The sequence below is a fragment of the Mustela nivalis genome, assembly GCF_964662115.1.
Source record: "Mustela nivalis genome assembly, chromosome: 15".
NCBI lineage: Eukaryota > Metazoa > Chordata > Mammalia > Carnivora > Mustelidae > Mustela > Mustela nivalis.
The window spans coordinates 79456295-79479080 of NC_139034.1; the positions used below are offsets into that span (position 1 = coordinate 79456295).

Here is a 22786-nt window from a genome sequence, read left to right on the forward strand (position 1 = left end):
TTAAATATAAAAATGTGAAAATCACTAAAGGAAGACATGCTGCCAACACAATGAGGAAAGGCCCAGTCAGATAAAAAGTCCAAGGACCCACAAGGGAGACCAGAGTGAGCCCATGAAGAGCTAATCTGCTCAGGACAGTGGGCTCTTACATGTGAATTTGCAAAAATCCTTGTGACACTAGAACTTCTCCAGAGATCTATATTTTAACCATATAATAAGTGAGGTAGTGTCTAATAATTTCATTAGAAAAATATAAACATGGTCATGTATAGAGAGATACAAATGAATATCCCTTAACCATGAACATAAATTAAATGATTTTAGATTATAATTCAGGATCAAAGACAACAGTGAAGTTGCAAACTTCATTGACAGAATATTATTCAACTATGTCTCTATCTATATAAAATGATTAGAACCATGCATACTAATTTTAGATATTTTGTGGAAAATAGACAAGTAGGAAAAAACTAGAGATAAATGAATCATGTCTCTAAGTAATCATAAATTCATGATAGTCATTACTATACTGTGAAATATGCATGTGACTTCCTAAGCTATTCCTCAAATGTTTACCATTTTAAAAGTTCCCATTTTTTCTCACAATTTCAAAATAAATATATTTGCCTTAAAATTTTAATGTATTTCTAACTCTTCACTAAAAAGTTATCTGTGAGAAACTAGAGGAATTTTAATACCCTGAATGTGTATGTATCCTTGTTGAAATAGGGATCTGGAGGGAGAAAACCCTGAGAGACTCTTAATCTCACAAAACAAACTGAGGGTTGCTGGGGGGAGGGGGTTTGGGAGAAGTGGGTGGGATTATGGACATTGGGGAAGGTATGTGCTATGGTGAGTGCGGTGAAGTGTATAAACCTGGTGATTCACAGACCTGTACCCCTAGGGCTAATAATACATTATATGTTAATAAAAAATTAAAAAAAAATTAAAAATAGGTACCATATTTTTCTTAATTTGGTTGACTTAATAAGTTTGTAAAAGATATCTTGTTGTTTTGATTAATAGGTATGTTTCCTATAATCATCTACACTAATTATCAAATGCAAGTAATAAATGCTCTTGTTGATTTTGTAAAGCTAGACAGCAGCACCCAAAAGCAAAATCATTGTCCTGGTCCCTTCCCTTATGATAACCAAGCCTAAGGATATAACCCGACAAATGACAAGGGATTTATCTCCAAAGATGCTAATATATTGAAGGCTTGACCCATGATATCCTCTGTGATTTCAGTATGTTTGGCAGTAATTACTAGAGGCCCAGCTTTTCACCCATGTTTGTAGGATATTTGTTACCATTTTTGTGAATTATGTTTTCATGTCCTTTCCTGAGGTACCAGAAGTATAGAGATTCAAGTTGTAATTTGGCAGCTGAAATTAAAATTTCTCTGAAAATAACAGCTTTGGAATTGCCAATAAATAAAATTAGTGAAGTTGGAATGCACTCTTTTTTCATCTAAGAAGAAAATTTCATCTAAAATATCTCCCTTTATTATTGTGCATTTTTAGAAGTTTGAAATACAATGATAATTTATGAATGCACTATTTTTGGTATTGAAGATGTCACTGGGTTTACCTCAAGTTTGTGTTTATTCTATAATAATTATATATAACCATTTAACACAATTCTGTATAGTTGTTATAATGTGACTGGTATTTTCTCGGGAAAGAAAAAAATTCTACAGACAAGCAGACATTCCCCATATTACCTGAAAGTATGTGAACTGAGAATGATAAAGATCTGGATATACATGGAGAGTAGTTCCAATTACGAGTAGTAGTTCAAATTTGTGGAGAGATGAGCTAATATATCCAGTAAATCCCAAACACCATATCTTCAGAAGTGCTTCCAAATCAAAAAGTACTGTAAAAGCCACCTGGAGGAACAAAGAGATAGTGAAATTGGAACCTAAAATTATAATTTATTTCAAAATATTTTATACATGTGCTAGTATTTGAATTTCAGCAGCTATTACATAAAATGAAAAGCCCACAAGGATCTAGAGTGATGTGTTAAAAAAAAATGGTTTTGAAAAACACCAACAGACCGTAGCAGACCAAATACAACTTGAGCAATCCATGAAATGTGTTAACTTGTTAAATGTTTGTAAATGTTATTTTTTATTACCCACTATTTGATATTTATTTAAAAGCTATTTAATTGAATATTGTATATGCAGAAAGGCTGCATTTTTCCATAAGTTATATTTTCTAAAGACAGTTTCTATAATGCACATGGTATGTTGTAAAATTATTTACATATTACTAAGCATCCGTAAACTAAAATAAAAAAGGGTAGATCTCATTATGGGACCACATAAATGAGCAAAGAAATATGGATTATATATCAAGCAATACACACACATAAATTAATATATTAATATTTATGTCTGCATTATTAAGAAAATTAACAATGAATATTAATATATTAATAAATGAGTACTACAACCTTTTAATATATCACATTAATTCTATGAACTTGCTATTGCAAATATCAATGTTATAAAATACACTTATAAACACAGCATGTTACTTTTCCTTTACTTGTCCCATGGGTAAGAATACTCATTTTATAAAGAAGTTTGCAACTGGAATTAAAGTGTGTAATGTAAAATTAACTTCTAATTAAAGAGCACAAAAATGAGTGCTAGAATTAGTCAAACATATCCCTTTGAGAAGATGCCAGATGATTTAATGGAAAATAGGAACAGAGGAGTGCTTCCCTCTTTTTTTCTAGGCCAACATAGACTCGCAGAAGGGATTTTTTTCCCCACTCATATTACATAATAAAGTCCATATTTGAAAAACCTACAGGTAACATTCTATTCAATGGTGAAAAACTGAGAACTTTCTTCTAAGATGAGTAACAAGACAGTGATGTCCGTTTTCTTTTACTCAACATAGTACTGGAAGTCTGAGCCACAGCAATCAGGCAAGCAAAAGAAATCAAAAGCATACAGACTGGTAAGGACTAAGTAATAATAACTAGAACAAACAATCTTAAAGTTTATATGGAACCACAAAAGACCCTGAATAGTCAAAGCAATCTTGAAAATCTGGAAGAAACTGGGAGGTATCACAACCCCAGATTTCAAGATATTCAATAAAGCTGTAGTAATCAAAACAGTATGATATTGGCACAAAAACAAACACATAGATCAATAGAGAGCCCAGAAGTAAATCCATGATTATATAGTTAATAAATCTATGACAAAAGATTAAATATGCAATGTAAAAAGATAGTCTCTTTTCAACAACCCCACTGGTGTTGGGAAAATTGGACAGTTCCCACATTAGCTGCAATATTTACAATTTTTATATCTTCTTATTGAATTGTTCCCTTTATGATTATATTGTGTCCTTCTTTGTCTCTTGTTACTTTTTGTGTTAAAGTCTATTTTGTCCAATATAAGGATTGCTATCCCAGCTTCCTTTTCACCGCCATTTGCGTGATAAATGCTTTTCTATCCCTTTACTTTTGATGTATCTGAAGTGAGTCTCTTATAGGCAGCATATAAATGGGTCTTGCTTTTTAATCTATTCCGTCTTGCTATGTCTTTTGATTGGAGCATTTAGTCCATTTACTTTCAAAGTAATTATTGATAGAAATGTATTTATTGCCATTTTGTTACTTGTTTTATGGTTGTTTTTGTAGCTCTTCTCTGTTCCTTTCTTTTCTTGCTCTTTTCTCTCAGAGTTTGCTGACTTTTTAAAATGATATATTTGGAGTCCTCTTTATTTTTTGCATATCTATTCCTGGCTTTTAATTTTTGGTTACCAATCGGTTTGCATCTAACATCTTAGGAATATATTACATTGATGGTTCATTAAGGTTGAACCCATTCTTTTTTTTTTTTTTTAATTTAAGTTCAATTAGCCAGCATAGAGTACACCATTTTGATGCAGTGTTCAATGATTTTTTTAGTTATGTATAACACTCAGTGCTCATCAAATCACATGCCCTCCTTAACACCCACCACCCAGTTACTCCACTCCTTTCTGTAACCCTCAGTTTGTCTCCTGGAGTCAAGAATCTCTCATGGTTTTTCTCCCTCTCTGATTTCTTCCCGTTCAGTTTTCCCTCCCTTCCTCTTGAACACATTCTTTACTCCTCTCCCCTCCGTATTTTTAGGTATATGTGTCAAATTTTACATCCTTTTATTTTATGAATCTCTTGACCAATTTTTATAGATACTTAAATTTACTGCTTTTGTGTTTCTTGCTCCTCTTGCTCTTACTTATGGTCTTATTTTCCACTCAAAGCCTCCCTTTTAACACTTCCGGTAGAGCTGGTTTAATGGTCATGAATTCCTTTAGCTTTTGTTTGTCTCAGAAAATCTTTATCTCTCCTTCTATTCTGAATGATAGCCTTTATTGGATAGAGTATTCTTGGCTGCAGGTTTTTTCTTTCAGCTCTTTAAAAATATTATGACACTTTCTTCTGGCCTGAAAAATTTCTGCTGAAAAATCATCTGATAACCTTATAGGGTTTCCCCTTGATGTAACAGATTTCTTTTCTCTTGATGATTTTAAAATTCTCTGTCACTACTTATTGCTATTTTAATTACCATGTACCTTGTTGTGGACCTCCTTGGTTGATTTTGTGGAGAGCTCTCTGTGTCTCCCAAATCTGGATTTCTGTTTCTTTCTCCAAATTTGAGACGTTCTCAGCTACTTTTTCTTCAAATAAATTTTCTGTCCCCATTTCTCTTTCTTCTACTGCAATCCAATTTCTAATTAATCTAATTTCTATTTAATCTAATTTCTATCTAATGCAAATACTATTATAATTAATGATGTCGCTGAATTCCCTTTTTTCATTTTTTTAAAATTTTACAAGATTTTATTTATTTATTTGACAGAGAGAGATCACAAATAGGCAGAGAGGCAGGCAGAGGGGGAGGGGGAAGTAGGCTCCCTGCCGAGCAGAGAGCCCGATGTAGGGCTCAATCCCAGGACCCTGAGTTCATGACCTGAGCCAAAGACACAGAGGCTTAACCCACTGAGTCACCCAGGTGCCCCATCTTCATTTATTATTATTATTATTTTGTCTCTCTCTCCTGTTCAGCTTGATTGCTTTACATTACTCTTTTTCAAATTGCTGATTTATTCTTCTGCTTCTTCTAGTCTATTTTTTCTATTTGGTTTATTTTAAATTTTAGTTTTTGAGTTCTTCATTTCTGATTGGCTCTTTGTCACATTTTCTTTCTCTTTATTAAGGGCCTCAGTGACATTCTCCACTCTTTTCTCAAGTTCAGTAAGTATCTGTATGACCATTACTTTAAATTCTCTATTAGGAATATTACTTATCTTCATTTCATTTAATTATTTTGCTGTAATTTTGTCCTGTTCTTTCATTTGGGACATATTCCTCTGTATCCTCATTTTGCCTAATTCTCTGTATCTGCTTCTGTCTTAGGAAAGTTAGCTATATCTCCTGCTCTTAAAAGTAGTGACCTTATAAAGAAGAGTTTCTGTAGTGCCCTGCAGTGCAATGTTCCTGCTCACCAGAACTCGGTGCTTCAAGTCTATCTCTTATGTTATTGTGTGTGCCCTAGTGTTATGGCTGAGCTTCTTTTGCTCTCAGTGCTGTTGTCTGCAATCATTCTCTTTGCCTATTTTGGACAGGGTTTAGTCCCTGTGTTGTCAATATGCTAGTCTGGGGCTGCCTAAGGCTTGAGTTGAGTCAGACTAGGCATTTTCCAGAGATGCAGTAGCACCAAACTGTAGGGTAGTTACCCTGTGTTGGCCCCTGAGAACCTTTCATTGGTGATTGGGGCCAGTAGTCAGACAAGAATGTTTGTCCCCAACCTACTACTGGTGTCATAGTTGGACTGATGTGTGTGTCCTTCCCCTCTCCCTGTGGTAGGAGTCTCTTCGGGGTGATGCTGACCCCTGTGGGGCTGCTTACATACTGCCAGGCTTGTAGCATTGATTGATGGGCTTTGGTCAAATGTGTACTGAAAGGGCAGGTCTGCAGGAGAATGCTTGGGTGTGACATACTGTTAGCAAATTAGGTGGTTAGTGTTGTTCCCATGTTGGTTCCCACAGGTGTGTAAGTGTCTAGGTTGGGGGTGGGGAGGGAATTGCACCTGCCATCTCTTTTGTTCTTGAAGTCCCCCAAGGACCCCTGCCCCTCTAGCACATGCTCTAAGATTAATACACAAATCTCCCTCCCATAAATCCCACATGCTTTTCAAACTGCTGTATCTCCCTCCTGCCCATGGATAGTCAGTCCCTCAGGTTAATTTAGCTATCAACCGTATCTCCGAGGCTCTTCTTGCCCTCTTCAATGTGGTATCTTCTCTCCATGTAGTTGTGAAGAGTCTGTTCTGCCAGTCCTCAGGTTGTTTTCTGGATTATTTACACTGATATGGCTGTTACCTAGTTGTGTCTTTGAGACGTGGTGAATTTAGGGTCTCTGCCATCTTACCCAGAAGTCTTCAATGTTTATTTGGTTCAACATTTTCCTTACTGATTTATTGAAGGGTTGGATTTCCTTGATTAGGAATCATCAGGAAAAATGGTTAAACATTTTTCCACTTCTAAAACAAGATTGCACTAACTATCCTTACACAATATCAGTATTTTATTGGGCTTTTGCATCTACATATACATTCTCAAAGCTGGCATTCCTGGGGCAAAGGACAGGTTTGCATGTTTAAAATTGTAGAAAATATTAAGGGATTACTTTCAAAATGTTTAAGTCTTTTGCCTTCTAGCAAGATAGGAAAGGGTTTCTTGTCCTAAATCTATGCTATCACCAGATGTAATGGAACTTAATCAAACTAACTTATCTGTTCATATGTGTATTGATCATTTAGATTTTTTCCTTTTAAAACAATTTTCCTGTTCATAACCATGCCAATTTTCTATGGTGGTGTTTTGTCTTTCTTATCAGTGTTCAGAGTTGCTGATATTAAGGACATTAATCTTTGTCTGCTATATGAACTGCAAATATTTTTTCCCTAGTCAATAGTTTGATTTTTAACTTTGGTGGCAGCAGCTCTATACAACCACTTTAAATTTTATTTGGTCACATGTTTCTACCTTTATCTTTTTAAACTTCTTCCTTACCTTTTAAAGCAAAATAGGACTTTAGGAGGACTATTGAGTCTTCTTATCCAAAAAACACAGTTTTTCTGTTTATTTGGATGATATTCTTTAATAAAAATTTCCCCCATAATGATGTTATTGTTAGCTTGTGAAATTTATTTCTATGACTTTAATAGTCTGATAACTAACATAAATGCATTTTTAACCCTTTTTATTTCTATTTATTTACCATTTCCACCTAGTTAGTTCCAGTGGGTAAAAAGGCTATTGATTTTTCTATAATGATTTTCTATACCCACCTTACTACATTCTTCTAATATTTTAAATAATACCTCCTGGGTTTTATAGAAATATGTACATTTCACCTGCAAATGAAGATAAGATTTTTTTCAAGACTTCTTTAGGAGTTAATTGTATTAATTCACTAGCTATAATGCTACTTCTGTATTATAATACAGTTATAATACAAAATTGACAGTAAGAGAGATCCCTAATTTGCTCCTATTTTCAAAGTTAATTTTCCAGCATTCATGTAAAATGGTTGCAGTGGGTTTTGGTAATTAATTACCACCATGTTTAAGGGCTTTCCTTTTGCTCTGCTTACAGGATTTTAGCTTTTAATTTACTGAGCCAAAGAAATATATTATAAGAGTCTTTGATGTTGACCATTTATATATTCCTGGAATAAATCTTAGATGGTAATGCTAGCCTGTTGGATTTTATTGAATAACATGTTACTTATAATACTTGTAGCTATTGTCATATATGAAATTGGTCCATAATTTTACCTGTACTATCATCATCAAGGTTTTGGTTAAGCTTACGCTAGCTTTCTCAAATGTATTGTGGAGTTTTCCATCTTTTGCATGATCTGTAATTTCTCAAATAAAATAAGAATTATTTCATCTTTGAAAGTAGGTACACCCCATGTGTAGGCATGTTTGTGTTGACACATTTTCAGTAAAGCTTACTCTTTTTCTAATAATCTGCAGTCAAGGTCAAAATTGAAAGTTTCCTTATCATATCCTCCTGAGGGTGGACTTTTTCCTTCTTTCACTAAAATACAGACCTCAGGTTCCCATGTTATGTGGGGGTCTCTATTCTGGCACCTCACCTTCGCAGGTTCTTCTATCCTGGTTATAGCTCTTAAAATCGCAAGTTTTAGATGACAAAGATAAGCAAATGTCGTCAGAGTAGCCATTGGTGTTAGTGCCCATCTCATGTTCTGCACTTACATCACAATTTTTGGCCTTGAGGATATTCCTAAATTTTTTGAATGTCCTGCTAAGCATTTAAAATACAATAATATTTTAGTTGTAAGTTTTAGTTGTTTCATCGAGAGATGATTTTCAGCCACCTTTTGGGGCCACCTTGTATGTGTTTCCTATAATCAATACACTATTTGAGTTTGCGTTTAAGCATAATCTGATTTTCTAGGTCTTTTGAGAGGAAAATTCAATCTGTGCATATTTGATGTGCCAAAATTAGCCTTGGTCTTCTTTCCAATTTTTTGTATGTCATTGCTATAAATTTTTCTTGTCGTTTCTGACATGGTGAAACTGTTGCTAATTTCTTCCCCCCTTGTTAATTTGGACATTCTACTTTCCTTTTCCTCCAGTTCAATTCACAACAGTCATAAATCAATCTATCCTTTATTATTATTGCATCAAATTTGAATAATTGTAAGCTCCTCTCCCACACAAATTTGCTTGCTCAGGCATCCCTTACACCCCCACCATCTACACAGCATGCTTTTATCACCCATGTTTCATGAGTATCATGCCCCTTCCTAAATCCTGCTTTTTTGGAGATTATTTACACATTTACTTCTAGTTTCTTGAACCATAACTACTTTTTTCCGAAGGATTCTTGTGTGACATTTTTATTGTCATCTTTCATTTGGATTGAACACCTACCTCTCTTCTTTCCTTGTCAGCCTCTCTGGTCTACATCTCCTTTTCCTTTGCTACTTCTTCAATATACTTATGATTAGCATACTTTAGAATAGTTTGCTCATATAAATATCACAAGTTGTATACTCTTTTAAGCTTTCCTATTCAAAATTCATTTTTCCTTCTAATTTTTTATTTGAATTCTAGTTAGTTAACATATAGTGTAAAATTGGTTTCAGGAGTAAAAGTTAGTGGTTCATCACTTACATGTAACAGCCAGTGATCATTATATCAATACTTTAATTGATACCTTAATTAATACTTTAATACCCATTACCCACCAAAATGCATTTTTACCATGGACATGACTATTGTTGCTGCATACAGTTTCTTTGCTCTCAATAGTCTATACATATATTAACTCACTGCCTTCTACCTTCCAATATTGTAGATGAGTTGTATCTGATGCACAGTACAATTATTTTGTTTTTCCTGATTTTTTAACCCTGCTGAGAGGCTTAAACATTTTTCCTTATGCTTGCAACCAAGGAAGGTCACCAGGACATGCCTAGGAATTTTTTTTTTTTTTTCATTTAATCTCCCTGAGATTTAGTGACTCCTTTCAATCTACTGATTTATGCTTTTCCTCAATTTAGGAACATTTTTCTCTCATTATTAATTTTCTTCTATCCATTCTCTTTTTTCTCCAGGAGCTTGTATTGGTCACATCAGAGTGGTTAGTCTCTTTCGCTTTTTCCTTCATGATTTCTGCCATTTCTTTGAGGTCTCCCACCACTTTATCTTCTGTATTAATAATTCTTTCTCAATGTCAACCACGCCCTTTTTCAGCTCTTTTTTAAAAAAAAGTTTAGCTAAAGTTTCAGAAAGTTTGTTTTGTGTCTTAATTGCCTGTGCTTGAGACATTAAAAAACAAAACAAAACAAAACAAACCCTCCTGTCTTCCATCAATTATACTTGTTTGGGAAACTCCTATACTTGTTCATCTTGGTTTTCTGAGTTTCATCCTTAGTTTCTGGGTCCCTTTGTATGAGAATAATTTTAATTTGCATGTTCATGACTGCTTTTTTTTTTTTTTTTTTTTTTGTCTTTTAGGATCTATTGAGCAGTAACAAATGAGAACTTGTAGGGGGGACTGTGATTTTTATGGTAAGTGACAAGGAGGGAGCTGCCCTTTGTCAAGGCTCATCCCAGGCTGGTGGAATCCATTTCCAACTGCCTCTACCTGGAAACAATTAAGCTTCTAGCGAGGCTCCTTTCCTGGCTCATCAACATCAGTGGGATTTTTTGGATCTCTCTGGACCACAAGCAACCATGAGGCAGGTGTAACTCCTGTGCAGGGTCAGCCCCAGACAGCCAAAGGATCCAAATCTCTGCCATAAGTTTTTCGTTTGTTTGTTTTAAAATCTTTTTGTTTTATTTATTTATTTATTAACATATAATCCATAAGCTTTAACAAAGAGGCAAGTTTTCTCCAGCTCTGGTTTCTTAGTCTGGGTCTTGTAACAATATGAAGACCATTGGGGGAATCACTGGAGAGAGTGAAACAAGAGGGGTCTGTCCTGATGGTCCAACCTGCAGCTGGACCTGGCTATTGTATTAGCGGAGGGAACAATGACAGGCACCCACACATCTCTCTCTAGGCTTCGCCTGTATTTTCAGACTTTCTTTCCAAAGGAAAGAATGAAATCCGTATCAAAGTGTCCTTTTTTTTTTTTTTTAAGTTGGGAACTACTGATAAATACCTGAAATATATCCAACTAGATTGTCAAATTATATATAAATACAACTAATCACTTTACTAACTTTGCATTTGCTATCAAAAGACAGATGGAATGGTCTCTTTAAAGGATCATAATTCATGATTAAATATGCAGCTGGATCCATTTGCATTATTATTTGCTCAGTGGGAAAATCTATGTGCTTTTCAAACCTACCAAGAGCCACTAAAAATGCATTTAGCAAACTGTTATGTGATTATGTGTAAATACCATATTCCCACTCATTTTCCTACTGGAGTTCCTGATTCCAGTACTCGTGGGATCCAATCCCTCATTTTAACATAATTTGTTAATTATTATAAGCTAACTCTCCGGTTCTCTGAGAAACAGTAATCCCAAGGTGGTAAAATTTTTATGAAAATTGTTATACATAAAAATATATGTAACTTGGTTATAACTAGGGATTACTCTGGTGTAGGGAAGAACTATGTCAGGAATTAAAGGAGTGATTTAGGAAAATCAAATTAGCTTACATGTTCATGAAGTATTCTAATGTAGGCCAGAAGGTTTAGTGCTGCATTTCAATTCAGAGGAATATCACAGTTCAGAAGCAGTGGAGTAGAACAGGGAGGGGGAAGCTGTAGCAACCCTTCTCAGTGGGTGGCTCCAGCCCACGTCTGGGAACTGAGCCTTGACAATAGCTAAACAGGGAGGAACTTGCCAGGGTCATGCTGTTGGCCATACAAAAGGCAGAAGGCCCCAGGGCTGCCTGCAGAACCTAGACACCTGAAGGAGTGCTCATAAGAATCAACTAGAATTGTGTCCATTTTCAGGCTTCTTCCAAATCCCAGGCAGTCAATACTGCAACCCCACAGGAGGGTGGATTCCCACTCGTCACTACTGGTCTGGGAGGGCACGTGCCACTGCTGTGTTCCTTCCCTCTACAGCTCCCACATGGACAAGGTCCGTGGGACCTTTCCTCTGTCTCCGATCCCTGCAGCACATGATACGGTGTGAGTGCTTACAAGTTGAAACTCATCTTTTCAAGAGTGAAGCTAAATGATAAACTTCCTGTAAATATTGTCACATTCCTTAAAACAACTTGGAAACAGTACGTGAAGAAAACAAATATTTTTCTCCCTACAATTTTCCTAAGTCAGTGTTTTCCAATCCTTTTTTTTTTTTTTTAAACACCCCTCCTCCCCAGCCAGGGGTCTTTTTAGATATTTTGTTTCTAATCACCACCCCATATGGAATTTTAATACCACAGATGTTATATATCTGTCTACCTACTTTATATGCCTATCTATACTTTATAAATAGAAAGAGTAAGATTTTTTTTTTTTTGCCTCCCTAAAAACCAATTGTTACCCCTTTACAGGTGTTTTCACTCCCTGTTGAAAATGCACACTCTATAGATATATCTGGTTTCATGTCACCATAGCAAATTTTAACTAATATTTTCAGGAGTGCAGGTTATATGAGTTCTTTAATCAAAGAACTACGCTTTGTTATTTCCTCTCCAAGTTTTCATTTCATAATAATACTCATGCCATTTCATATATACCATAATGCACCCTCTTGTCCTCAAGAAAATTACCAATAATGGAATGCAGATTTAAAAATTAGAGGAGTTATTCCAAAAAAACAGTATTATATTTGTTTCCAGGAAACTATGTCACTAGTGAAAATATTTTTTTAGAGTGAAAAGTATGAGAAATTGATTTAAAATGCTTGTTTACTAAAATAACTTGCAATTGGATTTGTGAGGCTAACAGGTAAAACAGTAAGATGAGTGCCAAATTTCTGAGGCTAAGGAGAAAAATAACCAAATGAAAATGACATGCATAATGTAAATACTACAATAGAAATCGTTCTGCCCTTTTAATTCAATGAATAATGTATGAGCATTTATAGGTGACAAATTATAAATGAGCTGATTGTGCCGTGTGGGTCTGAGAAGATAAAATGGTAGAGATGCTGCCCAAATATAGGAAAGATACTTGAAATATGTTATCCAAGATTTGTGTTTCGGTCTCTATTTCACACTTCCATAGGAACATAATGGATATTAATGAGAAAATGAATGCAAATTTGTCACAAAAAAAGATTAGAGAACACAAGTCATAAGATATCCAATTCAGGTAACTCTCTTCTCCTAAATGAAATTCAGATTAAATAACATCAAAATAAATGCTTATCTGCGTCCCTCTAGAGGTGTCTGTAAATCCCCGCTCTTAGCCTACAGTGTACCTTCAGTATTCCACATAAACAGTAAACTTCTGAAATGGATCATGGAATAGTTGAAAAGGTCATTATTATATTATTTTTCACCTAACAGGGTCCTGCCCAAGTCCTTTGGAAGAAAGGACCAAAAATATTATTGTCAGAAGAAGCTTATTTAATGAAAATTTTCCAAAAAGGAAATTAAACTTAATGATAATCTGAAAGGCTGCTGTTCTGGCAAATGAGTCACTTTCTTAATTTGGTCATTTCTTGTGATTAATGAGGTGAAATATGGGTGTCATATTTTGTTGGAAGTTAAATAAATGGGTCTTTCATTTAATTTTATTTTAACAAATATCATAAGGCCAAATGTCCTCAGAGGGACACAGAAGCTACTCTTCTAGAAAAGATTAGTTTTTGAAAGATGGCAAATAGTCCATGCTTTAAGAAAGCCTTTCTGCTTCAAACACACAGCTGCCATAGAGAAACAGGAAACCAGAGAGACATCTTGGATCTAAACAAAGTAAACCTCTCTCCTGACCAGAAATGCTGTTCTTTATTGCTGGCTTCATTGTGCTAGCTCTCCCATCAATTTGTGACTTTCTTAAAAGAGGAATTTGGGGGGTTCCTGGGTGGCTCATTGGGTTAAGCCTCTGCCTTTGGCTTTGGTCATGATTTAGGGTCCTGGGATGGAGCCCTGCTTTGGGCTCTTTGCTCTGCGGGGAGCCTGCTCCCCCCCCCCACCCCCAACTGCCTGTCAAATAAATAAATAAAATCTTTAAAAAAAGTGGAATTTTGTTAAAACTGTTAATCTTCTTCTGTGCATAACACTGTGATGATAAGTTTCTGTTAAACGTATAGTCTAGTAGATATACCTTTATATTTATATGTTTTTATATAACAAGAAAAAAGTACTGTTCAAGTTTTAGTACTTAAGAGAATGAGACTATCCATTTATATTCAATATAAAAATGTGATTTTGTGTATAATACTACTAACAATGTTTCATCTTAGATCAGAATTAAAAATGAAAACTCTTACCAAAGAAAGCAAATTCATCTTTTCACGTGTATACATAGCTTTAAAGAACAAAGAAAAGTTTTTCCTGTTTCTTAACTGATTTTTAAATTTAGGTTAGTATAGCAAAACTGGTCTCCAGCTATATAACAGAAGCTAAGCAGCTTAATGTGTACTTAAAAGTTATTTTTTAGACTGCAAGATGATTCTAACGGGTACAGTGGTTTATTTTGGATTTTTTAAAAAGATTTTATTTATTTATTTGACAGAGAGAGGGAGATCACAGAGTAGGCAGTACTTAATAAGTACTTAATAACTACTGAGTATAAGTAGGCAGAGAGGCAGGCAGAGGTGGGGGGAAGCAGGCTCCCTGCTGAGCAGAGAGCCCCATGCGGAGCTCGATTCCAGGACCCCGAGATCATGACCTGAGCCGAAGGCAGGGGCTTAACCCACTGAGCCACCCAGGCGTCCCTATTTTGGAATTTGAAATTATCCTGGAATTTGTGGGAACTCAAGAAATTACTTCTCTGAAAGCGCAGGGCCATGTGTGATCTATTTTAAAAATAAACTTTCTAAAATACCATATTATGCTATTGCCTTAAATACTGAATCATGATAGCCCATACACTTGAATTTCTGTTATTACAGCTATTTTAAGAAGTAAATAGGGCAATGAATTCTTTTAAAGTACTTGGGAACATAAAAGAATCTCCCCCAAATGGCAGTTATTATTTTTGTTAGTATTAGTATATTTGAATTTAACACATAAAGATGTTAGTTGACATATTCTCTGTTCTTATAGTTCAAGCCAAAGTTGAGAACAATTGCTTATTTTTATAAATACAGTTTTATTGGCACACCACCACGCTGAGCCCACACTCATTTTTGTATAACAACGGTAGGGTTGAGTAGCTGAGACAAAGAGCATGTGGCCGGGAAAGCCTGTGAAGTTTATTATCTGGCTCTTTAAGAAAAACTTTGCTGACTTATCCCTGTTCACTGAATCTGCTTCCTATGTCCTTGCCTCAGCTGGTTCTGTCCCAGTGCTTGGCTTCCTCCACAGCCCTTTCTAGAAGGGGATGCTCATGCTCCAGTGTCCCACATGGCCCATGGAGGATGGCATGTGGATGAGGAAGAGATGTCTTGTCTCTTACTCCTCAACACCCTTTAAGTATATTCCATCAGTTTAAGACATCCTCTCATCTGACCCTCCCTGTGGCTGCCATTCATTAATCTCTCCATCAGGTCTTCCTATGGACCCCTGCCTACACTCCTTCCCCAAGAACTGGCCTCACACAGAATGAGTTCGATGTCATTGTGAAGATTTTAGCCAACATCTTAGTTTGATAGCTCCCTGCCATCTTGCCTGGACTCCATCATTATGTTTGAGACAATCATAACTATGTAACACTTCATAGTTTATGTTTAGTTATCCAGTATTTTTCTGAAATCCCAAATCCTTGGTCCCACTTTCCTTATAACCTGCAGCCCACTGACAGACACTTGAAGCAGGTAGAGTGTAAATATTCCGCCAGGAAGCTCTCAACTATCTTCATATTAATGGCTTGCTAGAAGGAAAAACAACCTTAACTTGACAAAGATAAGGCCTCAGCTATCCTGTGAGTCTTCTTTAACATAAGAAAATCCTTTTGAATCCTCTCTTTTCCTTACTTCCCCCCAACTCCCAATTATGTAAGCAGCCACCCCTCACAACCCTGGGGCAGCAGCTCTTTCTGCTCAATGGTCCTGTCCCTCTGCTTTCATAAATAACCATTTTGCACCAAAAAACCCAAAACTTTCTCTAGCTCTCTCAGCTCCACCAGCCTGGAAAATCTCCAGAGACGCCTCAGTCTCAGTGTTGCCTTTCTCCTTTTTATGTGAGGCTAAAAAAGACACAGACCTATCTAAATGGGTTTCATTATGAATTTGTAGCTTCAAAATTCAGCTGGGTCTTTAGCATTGGATTAATGTATCTTTAATTGCCTTATTTTTACATTCTTCACAGGGTCCATACCTTTCCATTTGATAGTCTTATTATCGGGCTGGATATAGACCTTGCTTTCTACTCCAGACAGAAATCACTTGACTGGGATTCTTTCAATGTTCGAATCCTTGCATTAGAAATTCACCTGCAAATATTACTATTGGCCCATGTTTTTCTGTGCTTTTAATGACAATTCAATCATTGTGTGCTGGATCTACAGCAAAATTATACCCATTTTTCAAGTGTCAGGCTGTATATAATTTCTTCATGAGCTCCTGTCATTGGTACTCCACAACATAAAACACTTGCTGTTTACTGTCTATGTTTCTTGCTAAACTGTAAGCTCCATATTCCACACCGTAATTAGGCAGCATTACATCACAGTAGAAGTTTAAATATTTTCTTACAGACAACAAACCTCCAAGAAGAGGGGAATTCATAAGTGACTCCTTAAAAATTTCTTGATACCCACATGGATGTTAACATTTAATAGGTATATGCCATCAATTCTTTTTCTGAAAAGTTTATGTGTGAGTGGATTGAATTTTTATTAACCAAATCCATCTTTAAATGTACTGGAAGAATTCTAGATATCTCAGAGAACTCACTTATATGGCAAATTGATTTTTTTTAACATGGAAAATGCTTTTATAATAAAAATAGTCAAATTATTATTTTTCTGTCTTTTAAGTTTACTTTTTCATATATCCTATTTCTTAAAGTGTAGTTCAGCTGTGTATGTATACCTCGCTTAAAAGATAAAAGGGTTTTGAAAGGGTCATATGTCAACCAATTTTTCCACAAACATGTATCACTGAATTCTAATGTGTATCTTAGAAATAATTTTTCACAATAAAAAAGTGGTCTCTGGATGCCATTAAAATTTTTAAGAATCAACTATTAACAAAGTCACTCAATCAATAAGAAGAACTATTCCAAAACTCTAGGATGGTATGTAGGGCGCTAGAAGATGCTTATTTAATCACTAAGCCTACCTGCTCCTTGGAATCTTCAGCGCAGAGGGTAACACCTCAGTTTCTAGCACAGAAATTATCACATGGCATTGTTCAATTTCCCTCCTGCCCTCTCTGTGGTATTATTGAACTAACTGGCTTACTTATCGTCTTTTGAATCTGTGCTTGCCCACCCGTAGTAGGAAACAGACGAACACAAAGTGAGAAAGGGGGAGCACACAAGAGCAAGTGCTGAAGAGTAAGTAAGAGCAGGAGAGAGGAGTTTCCCTGGCAATGTGATGCAAATCGGAGGGTGACAGAGAATGAGCCCAGCAACACAATGACCAAAGAAGCATTTAAGAAGCAGACAATGATTCAGCTTTGGTCAAAGTCAAGTACTTAAGGAACTGATGTAAATTTTCCTACTTGTAAAAGGCACTGTCTGAGGCTGAACTTCACCTTGCACACTGAGGGGCCCCTGAGCTGGCCGCTTACCTCTGCAAGATAGAACTCGTCGTACTGCCTCCTGAAGCTTTCTCCTTTGTGGTAGTTGCTCGCGGCCACTATCACATCCACAGTCACCATGCTCAGGATGAACATGTGGAAAACGGACGAGCGCATCATTTGCTGAGGAGGGAAAACAGACAAACTCTAAACAAAGACAGAAGCCACTCTGGGCAGTTACCCCAATTTTAGAGAGATGAAACAGAGGCTCAGCAAAGTTAAATAACTTTCTCACTATCACACAAGTCTTGCAGGTGGAACCACAATTTGGACCCAAGTCTGTGGGCTACACGGAGGTGGCATAATTAGGCATTCAAAAATAATGGCTCTTATTATGATGGCTAGCTTGTATTCAATGCTTACAAAGTTCCCGGCCACACTCTAACCATGCTATTTACTTTAGTTCTTTTCAGCTGCACCGTAGCCCTACACAGCAGGATACATTACTCAGTTTTTCCAGTGAGTTCAGAGAGATTAAGTCATTTGCCCAAGATCACACAGCAAGTGCACAGTAGAAGTAGGCTCCATATCCAAGTCTGTCTAAAGTCCTTTCATGGTGGGGTAGACAATATATAAAAGGAGAGAGGACAGGCTGAAGGCCTCGCCAAAAAAGGAGAGAGAAGCTGGCTTATGGAAAGGACCTGAGTGTGTAACAACAAACCACTAAATCACATCCCTTGGCATCAAGGGATGCCCGGAGACTAACGCTGCCACGTGCGGAGGTCTTGTTTCTTCTTGGCATGTGGGGGCATGGATCCTTACATGTGATCTGACCTGAGAACGCTTCAATTGTTGCAACGAAAATCACCTAACTAAAGCAGAACCTGGGGATGGGAAAAGAGAAACAGGGCTGCCTCCTCTGAGCTGCTGTCTTATGCGCCCACATATGTGACTTCGCACGGCCGTCAATACCCCACACTTGTCACTGGACATGGGCTCAGAGCCAAACTGCACGGAGCAGAGATTCGACCACATCCAAAGTCTGCGGCCCTGGGTAAGCTAGCTAAGCCTCTCTGAGCTGTCTTCCTCATCAGTAAAGTAGAAATAACAGTGGCCCCTCCAAAAGTTTGTACCATTTTAAATGAATCAATATTTGTAAAGCACTTAGAGCAGGGCTTGCATATTAAATGTTCTATAAAACTTTGCAATAAAAATAAGTGCAATTTTGTGAATCCAGGCATTTTTTCTTTCCCCGTCCAAGAATGGCAAGGTAACTGCCCAAGGTCAAAGAATTAATTATGTCTTATATTTGATGGAGTCCAGGACCAAGGGAGATAAATAAAAGTGATAAGATTTAATAATTTGAGAGATGTCGGAGTTATCAGAAAAGCAGATACTTAGTAAGGGTCTTTGTCACTGTGGCTGTGGAAGCATTATATCCATGTGCCTCTGACTTTATTTTACGGGTGATACGAAATCAAATTCCAGGACTGCCAACTGACATATTTAAAGGCACATCACTTCCTCACAGGAACTACTGACCTTCATAATCTTGATAAGCAAATCAGTCGGCATGTTTCTATTCTCATTAGAATTTGTATTGTTATTTGGCCTCTCTTGAATTCTGAGAGTCGCCTTCCATAACTATTATTCCCTTTCTATACTCTTTTCCACATAAGGTTCTATTAAAAACATTTCAACTGAGTTCTTCTTTATCTGCATGACAGAAAAGCCACAACTCTCTCTTCCTATTTTCCTTAGCTGTAGATTTGTGTCTTAAGTAAACTGTTATTACTGAAAGATCCAAACAAAGCTTTTAGCCATGGCTGTCAAAAAAACTTTTAAATTGGTTTTGTAACTGTCACAGCTTCACTTTGGTGCTGTCATTATAATTAGGTTGTTTTTTGTCTGAATGTCTACGTGTCCCTGTTGGTACAGAGTCATTAAAATAATCACTTACAATGGATTTTGATACACTATAATCACTACTGCTTAGCCGACTTTCTCCAAAGTAATAACTTTCAAATATTAAATAAGAATTAAGGTGATCAGTATGTGCAGTAGCTAAATCTGAACATTAGAGCCAGTAACTCTGGCTTTGAAGTGAGAGTTAGTGACACGGTCCACGTCAGCTCAATTCAATCCAACAGATGTTGGCTGGCTGTCGTTTTCCTTAATTAAACAGAAGGCTAGAAACATTACAGTTAGACTCATGCTTGGATCTATAGTGCAGTACAAATTTACACCCTTTGATTTTTTATTTTTTCATAAAAATTAATGTAAAGAGAAATGTTAAAGTTGAGTCAGTTCCACAAAATATATAACTTGAGATTTTTCAGAATCATTTAACACGGATATGATATATATATATATATATATATATATATATATATATATATACACACACACCTATAAACACACATATGCATGTGTGTGTATGTATTTATACATATATGTATATATTTCTCTACATAACATAAAACTCTTTGAATCCTGCATATATATTCAACTTTTAAAGGTTCCCTTCAATTGCAATGTTATTTTGGTTTAATCAGACAAATTTTGCATGTATTTTTAGTTTGGCTTTGATCCAAGAAAAAAACAATTGTGTGTGACAGTTGGAATTACCAAAATACAAAGGAAAGACTGTAACAGAACCATCCCCAAGGCAATAGTATCTGTCAGGAATGCTCAAGAAGTTTACTAGCCAATGTGTGGTCCTTGGACCAGGAGTTTCCTGGGAGCATATTAGAAATGCAAAGCATAAGAGATTCTTCATCTCGGGAAACAAACTGAGGGTTGCTGGAGTGGAGGGGGGTAGGAGGGATGTGGTAATTGGGTGATGGACTCTCAGTGGGTATGTGTTGCGGTGAGTGCTGTGTATTGTGTAAGACTGATAAATCACAGGCCTGTATCCCTGAAACAAATAATACATTGTATATTAACAAAAAAAAAAAAAAAAAAAGAAAGAAATTCAGGTTCTCAGGTCCTATCCCAGACCTACTGAATCAGAATCTGCATTTTTAACAAGGTTACCGATAATTAATGTGTGTATTAAAGTGTGAGAGGTTCTGTTGTAGGGGACACTCCTTGAGTAGCAGTTTAAACTAGGTGACCTATACATTTTTTCACAAATTCACAATTTCATGACTCTGAAAGTCTGTAGTCACTGAGTGGAATAGAGTAGTACTTGCTGGATATTATGGTAATATGTTAGGCTAGGCCATCACAAAATGAATGCTTACCTTCCCCCACTCTCCAACTCCAAGATTAAAACCCACCTATACCAGGTTCCCAAAGACCAAAGTATGCATTGGCTTTTTAATCATTTGGGTGAGTTTTATGAAGACCCCATCATAGACTCTTTCGTGAAGTCAGGTCGTGTCTAGAATCTGGAAAAGGCAAGAAAACTGTGTCTTCCCTAACCTCCAGAACTAATGCAGTCTTCCCGAGACCTTCATTTTAATGAGCTGAAACTCATTATGGAGTTCTGACCTACAGAACTACAAATAATATGTTGTTGTAAGTCTGTCAGTTTGCGGTAATGTGTTACATCAGAATAGGAATCTGATACAAATACTGTTTGTGATTTTGGCATACACCAGTTCAGTCGTCTCCTCTGAAACCTGACTGGTTTCAGCACTAGGAAATTCTACCTCCCCAAAGGGCTTCACCCAAGGTGATATGCCAGCAGGGGTCTCTGTAAACTTCATTACCCCAAATGTAAACCCATTATGGCAACCAAGGTTTACAGCTTAACTTTGTTTCAGAACCTGTAATGAGACAATGGATCTGTAGCATGACACTGAGTCCCACTTCAAGCAGAAGAACGAGAAATGTTGCTTTTCTTTATGTTAGTTCCGAGTAACTAACCATGAAAGGAATGTTCCCAAGAGACTGTGAAGTCTTCACCAAATATGAACGGGGATCCTCACTCAATTCAAATTGACACCAAGATGTATTATCAAAACAGGACCACCATTTGAGTGCTTGGTTTGTGGCAAGTTTCCCCAAGCATGTTGCATGCTGATGTGAAGATCTCATTTAATCAACAGCCCCGTGTGATAGCTAGCTGTTTTGTGATCCTCTTTCACAACTGAAGAAAGTACAGGGTAAGGATAAGTAGACTTGTAAACTCATAGAGTTAGAAACTAGCCTCAGATATTTTGAGTCCAAAGTTGGTGCCCTCTTACCTTCTAACAGGCAGTCAAAATGCCTCTGATGCTGCTCTGTGTATTAAAGAAGAAAGAACAGCAGCTCCTTTGCTAAGTGTTTGTGATTAAATAGAGGGAACAAGTTTAAGAGCCTTGTATTTGAAATATGAAGATGACCCGTTTCTTACAGAAGGGGGTACCATCTCCAGGGTGGGGAAAAAAGTGTCAGTTTTGAAGACAGGCTGAGCTGAGTTCAAATCTTGAACTTAACCTCTTGTGACTTAGTGTTCACACAAGAGAAATAAATGTGAGAGCACCTACATCTCTAGGTGGTAACGGGAATATAAATGAGACTATTTGGCATAGAGTCTAGCCCATAGCCAGCATCTTGCACTCAGGACGCTTACTATTATTATTACTGTATTTGAAAGCACTCTAAGCATTTAAAAGTAGAGATAGAATCAGTTGCTTGATGTCCACAATAGCCAAACTATGGAAAGAACCTAGATGTCCATCAACAGATGAATGGATCAAGAAGATGTGGTATATATACACAATGGAATACTATGCAGCCATCAAAAGAAATGAAATCTTGCCATTTGCGACAACATGGATGGAACTAGAGTGAATCATGCTTAGCGAAATAAGCCAAGCAGAGAAAGACAACTATCATATGATCTCCCTGATATGAGGAAGTGGTGATGCAACATGGAGGCTTAAGTGGGTAGGAGAAGAATAAATGAAACAAGATGGGATTGGGAGGGAGACAAACCATAAGTGACTCTTAATCTCACAAAACAAACTGAGGGTTGCTGGGGGGAGGGGGTTTGGGAGAAGAGGGTGGGATTATGGACATTGGGGAGGGTATGTGCTTTGGTGAGTGCTGTGAAGTGTGTAAACCTGGTGATTCACAGACCTGTACCCCTAGGGATAAAAATATATGTTTATCAAAAATAAAAATTAAAAAAAAAAAAAAGTACTATATATAGTAAAAAAAAAAAAACAAAAAAAAACTAGGAGAACTGTGTTAGCCAACTTTTACAAGTTATGTGACATTTCTGAATTTTAATGTCCTCATTTATTAAAAATAATGCTTACTATTTTATAGTTAAAAAAAAAAAAAGAATCAGTTGCTTGTGGGGAATGTAAGAAGGCACAATGCAAGAAATCAAACCAAAGAGATAACCACTCTTGAGAAGGACCATGAAAGTGTATAAACTTTTAGGGAAGTCTTATGCCATCCCAATTTTAGCTTGAGTGCTTCATAGGAGCTTTGTCTATTAATTTGTTCAGTAATTTTGCCT

General features: G+C 36.5%; 1 protein-coding gene and 1 long non-coding RNA gene across 4 annotated transcripts in view; one reads left to right on the forward strand and one right to left on the reverse strand.

Annotated features, from left to right (window-relative positions):
• Positions 1-22786, reverse strand: part of NALCN (sodium leak channel, non-selective) — a 303888-nt gene that overhangs the window by 152803 nt on the left and 128299 nt on the right. For both annotated transcript variants that reach the window (XM_082701489.1, XM_082701488.1), the window contains exons 11-12: positions 17380-17511; positions 1727-1894 (exon numbers count right to left, since the gene is read on the reverse strand). In XM_082701489.1, coding sequence (XP_082557615.1) covers positions 1727-1894; positions 17380-17511 — 300 coding nt within the window. The remainder of the gene's footprint in view (positions 1-1726; positions 1895-17379; positions 17512-22786) is intronic.
• LOC309849164 overlaps positions 1-22786 on the forward strand; it is a 39198-nt gene that overhangs the window by 5632 nt on the left and 10780 nt on the right. The window contains exon 3 of one of the 2 annotated variants that reach the window (XR_014303534.1): positions 2922-2982. The exons of the other annotated variant lie outside the window; for it this stretch is intronic. This is a non-coding gene — a long non-coding RNA (uncharacterized lncRNA). Of the gene's footprint in view, positions 1-2921; positions 2983-22786 lie in introns of those variants that run through there. 2 annotated transcript variants of the gene reach the window in all.